General features: G+C 42.0%; 1 protein-coding gene across 1 annotated transcript in view; it reads right to left on the reverse strand.

Moving 5' to 3' along the window:
- Positions 1-5,556, reverse strand: part of LOC104288029 (sorting nexin-2-like) — a gene marked incomplete at its 3' end in the record, with an annotated part of 54,265 nt that overhangs the window by 26,104 nt on the left and 22,605 nt on the right. Inside the window, exons 4-6 of the mRNA XM_009886766.1 lie at positions 3,785-3,851; positions 3,530-3,573; positions 3,292-3,433 (exon numbers count right to left, since the gene is read on the reverse strand). Of these exons, the coding sequence (XP_009885068.1) occupies positions 3,292-3,433; positions 3,530-3,573; positions 3,785-3,851 (253 nt within the window). The remainder of the gene's footprint in view (positions 1-3,291; positions 3,434-3,529; positions 3,574-3,784; positions 3,852-5,556) is intronic.

Genomic DNA, 5,556 nt, shown 5'->3' on the forward strand with positions numbered 1-5,556 from the left:
CAATGGACATTTTGGAGGGATGGCCCACAGACTATGGGAACTGTAAGATCTGGGCATGACACAGATGGTATGGAATAAGGGGTGGATAATGTCCTGGTTCCGGCAGGGATGGGGTTAATTTCCCAAGGAGCCGGCAGGGGGCAAGTATTCCATCCCACCGTGACCCATGCCCAAGCTATAAGAGGAGCTAGCAGGGGCAAGGAGAGCAGTCGCCACTTGGGGGTGGGCTGCGGTGGTGCGGTCAGTGCGCCTCACGCGGTACTGCAATCACATTTTCATCTTTCCTTTTGCTGTTCTGTTAAATTGCATTATTTTAACCCACAAGTTTTGCCCTGTCAATTTCTTTTTCCACGTCTATGGGAGTTGTGCAAATGGCTGCGTGGTTCTTTGTTGCTGGCTAAGGCCAAACCATGACACACATGCTGCACACTTTTGTCAGAAACAGATCTATGAAATATGCAATTTCCTGTAATATATCTATTGTGATTAAAGTTATTAAAAATTAGTTTGTTATCATAAATGCAAATTAAACTAAATAAAAGTCACAGTCTTAGTAGTCACTTGTGTGCAGAAGATTACGATTACTCTAATAAACTAAAATTAAAATTCTTGCTCTGCTTTAAGTCTATTGATTGTTATGCTCATAACTAATATTTTTATTCTAGTATTTTTTAATTTCTAAAAATAAGTGTGTGGGATTTTTTTTGTTTGGGTTGTTTTTTATGGTTTCTTTTAATTAATGTATTGGGTATAAAGGACAAGGGGGGGGGAAGGCAGGCCCTGCAGGGGTGATCTCTGTGGGACGAAGTCAGAGGCTACCATCCACCGGTCACAGCTGGTTCCAGCTGGCTTAGCAATGGACCCATGACAGGCCAAAGCTGAGCCAGAGAAGTTTGTGATGCCTCTATGAAAACATATTTAAGAAATGGCAGTAAATATCAAGGGAAAAGAGAATGGACTAGATGATCTCCAAAGGTCCCTTCTAACCCCTACCATTCTGTGAGTGGAAGAAAGAAACCACTATGTCCTGACCCCAACCTACTGCACCACCTATGGCCTCCCTGTGAAGGGACTGAGTGTAAGATGCGCTGATAACAAGGGGAGTGGAGACTACGAAGTGGGGACGAGAGGTGTCTGGACTGAAGTTGAGCCTGGGAAAGGGGGAGGAAAAGCATTTTCCTTCTTACCCCCCCCCCCTATCAGTAATTCGGTGGTTTAAATTAATAAATTCCTCAAGTCAAGTCTGTTTTACCCACAACAGCCAAAAGGTGTCCATACAGGAAAATTACTGCTCCAGTTTCTATTGGGCAGAGTAGAAGGGCTGATCTTACTTCTGACCCTGATGAAGGGATTTCTGGATTGCAGTTACAAAAATCAAATAATAAATACTCCAACCAGGAATAAATGGGCCCTGCCTCCAGCCAGGCGGAAGAAAGCAACAACTGGCTTTACTGGACATTGCGAGTTCAATAGCCTGGCGCACCAGACCCAAAGGAGTATAAGGCTGTAGTTGACACCAGTGCACAGTGTACCCTCATGCCATCAGGTTACAAAGGAGCACAACCCATCTGTATTTCTGGAGTGACAGGGGGATCCAAACAGCTGTCTGTGTTGGAAGCTAAAGTAAGCCTAACTGGGAATGAGTGGTACAAGCATCCTATTGTGACTGGGCAAGATGGTACATGCATCCTTGGCATAGACTACCTCAGGAGGGGATACTTCAAGGTGGACTTTTGGTATAGCTGCCTTGAGTACAAAGAAGATTAAACAGCTACCCTGCCTGGCCTCTTGGAAGATCCCTCCATTGTGTGCTTGCTGTATGATGCCAGTGTTTTATAATGCTGCTGTGGCTGCCATACATCAAAGGTATTACAGCAGGAGTCACCTGAACCAATGAAGAATTAATCTCATGAGGAACCAGGCAAGTGCAGCGGTGATGCAACCTGAGCTGGATTCATTAGACAACAATCCAACACAACACACCATCCCTCCTGTCCTCAGTGACCACCAAAACAGATGAACCCCAAAGTCACAGAGTAAATGAACTCAACAGACATTTTTATTGGCATTTTATGGACATTTTACAGGGATGGCCCATAGACTAAGGGAATGATATCTGTGTATATATCAAAGGACGGGAAGGGTGGTGGTAGTTAATGATGGATGGGATAGCGTGGGACCTGAGCATAATGTAAACAGTATGGAATAAGGGGTGGAGATTGTACTGGGTCTGGCTGGAATGGAGTTAATTTTCTTCATAGCAGCTCATATGGGGCTATGTTTTGAATTAGTGATGAAAACAGTGTTGATAACACATTGATGATTTAGCTATTGACAAGCAGTGCTTACACAGCGTCAAGAACTTCTCTGTTTCTCACGCTGCCCCACCAGCAAGTAGGCTGGGAGGGGACACAGCCAGGACAGCTGACCCCAACTGACCAAAGGGATATTCTATACCATATGACATCATTCTCGGCAATAAAAACTGGGGCAGAGGTGGGGTGTGTGTTGCCAGGGCTGCCATTGCTCTGGGACTGGCTTGGCATTGGTCAGCTGGTAGTGAGCAATTTGGGGTTTTTTTGCATCACTTGTTTATCTTGGTTTTGTTGTTATTTATGTGTTGGGTTTTGTGGGATTTTTTTCCCCCCTTCATTTTTTTCTTGTTAAAGTGTCTATCATCTCAACCCACAAGTTTTCTTACTCTAACCCTTCCAATTCTCTCAGCAGGGTGAGCGAGCAAGCAGCTGTGTGGTGCTTAGCTGCCTACTAGGGTTAAACCACAACAGTAGGACATTTCATATTAACACTTCAGACTTACAAAGTAAAATAAAATCAACATGTGTGTAGTGTAAATGCATGTCATCTACTTTCAACTGTTTTGCCAGCTCTCTGCTTTAAGATGCCTCATTTTAAATCGGCCTAGAACACTATATTTTTCCATCTTCTCTCCAAAATTATAAGCATGTGGACTATACACTTTTAGATGGGGCTAAATACCACCCAAGCACTGAAGGGTAGGCAGTTCAAGTTGAAAGTGGGAGCTTTGTGCTCTTTGGAGAAAGGTCCTACATAGTCTGTGAGTTTTCCCAACTTACCTGTAGTCAAAGAAAGTCTCTACACTAGGACCTTAAGTCACACCCAGAGCTTGCTTACATAACAGTAAGTCCCACCATTTTACCAAGTTCCATGTATATTTATTTTACAAGCAGAATTGGTATTAAAACTTTTCATTTATAATAGTTAGTACTGAAATCACATACATAGATTCAACCTTACAGAAAGTAGACTTACCTACAATACTTTTTTCTGGAGCGGGAGGCACAATGTAACCAATATGCATGTACTTTGTTGCTAATTTGCTGTGCAAGCCAAGGAAATCGCTGAATCTTCTTTTAACAGAGAATTCATTTTTGTGAAACATGGAAAGGGATGTCTAAAGAAAAAAAAGTAATTTTAGTTATAACTTACTGATGCATCTACTCAGCTGCGATATAGAGTTATTTGCAAATATATTTGTTGCACTGGTTACCTTTGTTGTCACTCTGTATGCCATATAAGCATTCATGCCATCCCCTGTAAGAAAATTAAAATACTTATCCTAAGGCAAGTTACTTTAATCCCTCCACACACTTTTTTTTTCCCAAACTACACATTAAATAGCTTTTTATTTACATACTAAAACCCATCAAAAGATAACTGAATAAGGAATTATGCTAAAATCTCAGAATAGTCTCTAAGAGGTAAAATAGCCTAACATATGACTTACTAGGTTCAAGTAACTTACCAACTTTCTCTGGGTCCGATACATTGATTTCTATATCAAGCAAATCTCCGTTTGCTTCCTCTTCAATCTAGAAAAAAATGTATGCCGTATTTAACAAGTTAATGTGCATTCACACTACATATGGCTACAGAGATAAGGATATAGTGGAAGGAAGAGTCAGTATGTCTCAATGACTAAAAAGCTCTTCTAGACCCACCATCCACTTTTAAGTGAACATAATTTCACATCTTGGCTTTTAGTTTTGAGCCTTCCTGAAAAATTTTTTAGCGTGGCAACCTCTTCTTCAGACTTGTTGTCCTCAGAGTTTTAAGTAAACATTCATATTGGGGAAATGCTCATTTTATCTCCTCCAATTCCAGCAGGCACAGAGGTTCAAAAATGCTCTCACTTGCAATGTTTCTATAAGCTTCTAATCAAAAGACAGATATATTCCACATTATTAATAGTATCTGTAGCTGAAGAGTTGGGGATGGGGAAAGCAACAAATAAAGAATTTTCAGATACTTGCCTGAGCTGTGTGATCACAGAATTTCCTAATCTTTCATACAATATACGTAAGTTTCATAGAACAGATGTAGTTAAGAAACACCATGGCAGAAAGACAGTGTGCCAAGGTTGAAGAGGAAGAAAATCAGAATGAAATGTCAGCTTAGGGTATCTAGCTAAGCAGCCATCATCGAGTCCCAGGAAAGTCTTGTTTGCAAAACCTCATTCATCACTGATGTTTTCTAGGAGCATACTCTAGAATGAATGGTATTTGCCAATGCACAGACTTTGAATGACATGCCAAATATAAATAGCAAATTATGCGGTAAAAACTATGACCAGCCTCAGCTGTTTCTCAGTATGCAGAATAACGCTAACAATTTTTTCCTCCATTTTCATATTAACAACAGCTTCAGGAATCCAAGTTAAAACCTGTAACATGCTAGTATGAATTAATATACCTTTAACATTTCTCCTCCATCTAGCTCAACACTTGCTCCCTTCACACTTTTACAATACCTATCCTGTAGGAATGGAGCATGTTACTCCTCGCACCACAGGTCTCATCACCTAAGCAATGAATACTCATGAATTATAGAATCGTCAAGGTTGGAACGGACCTTTAAGATCATAGAGTCCAACCATCAACCTAACACTGCAAGAAAATGACCACTAAACCATGTCCCCAAGTACCACATCTACCCATATTTTAAATACCTCCAGGGATGGCGATTCCACCACTTCCCTGGGCAGCCTGTTCCAATGCTTGATAACCCATTCTGTGAAGAACTTTTTCCTAATATCCAATCGAAACCTCCTGTGGCACAACTTGAGGCCATTTCCTCCTGTCCTATCACTTATTACAAGAGAGAAGAGGTCGACCCCCACCTCCCTACAACCTCCTTTCAGGTAGTTGTAGAGAGCAATACGGTCTCCCCTCAGCCTCCTTTTCTCCAGGCTAAACAACCCCAGTTCCTTCAGCCACTCATAAGACTTGTTCTCTGGACCCCTTACTAGCTTTGTTGCCCTTCTCTGGGCTCGCTCCAGAATCTCAATGTCTTTTTTCTAGTGAGGGGCCCAAAACTGAACACAGTACTCGAGGTACGGCCTCAGCAGTGCTAAGTACAGGGGGACGATCACTTCCCTAATCCTGCTCATAAAACTATTCCTAATACATGCCAGGATGCTGTTGGCCTTCTTGGCCACCTGGGCACACTGCTGGCTCATGTTCAGCCAGCTGTCAACCAACACCCCCAGGTCCTTTTCCACCAGGCAGCTTTCCAGCC

Source organism: Charadrius vociferus, unplaced genomic scaffold, assembly GCF_000708025.1.
Source record: "Charadrius vociferus isolate BGI_N301 unplaced genomic scaffold, ASM70802v2 scaffold396, whole genome shotgun sequence".
In the NCBI taxonomy this organism is placed as follows: domain Eukaryota; kingdom Metazoa; phylum Chordata; class Aves; order Charadriiformes; family Charadriidae; genus Charadrius; species Charadrius vociferus.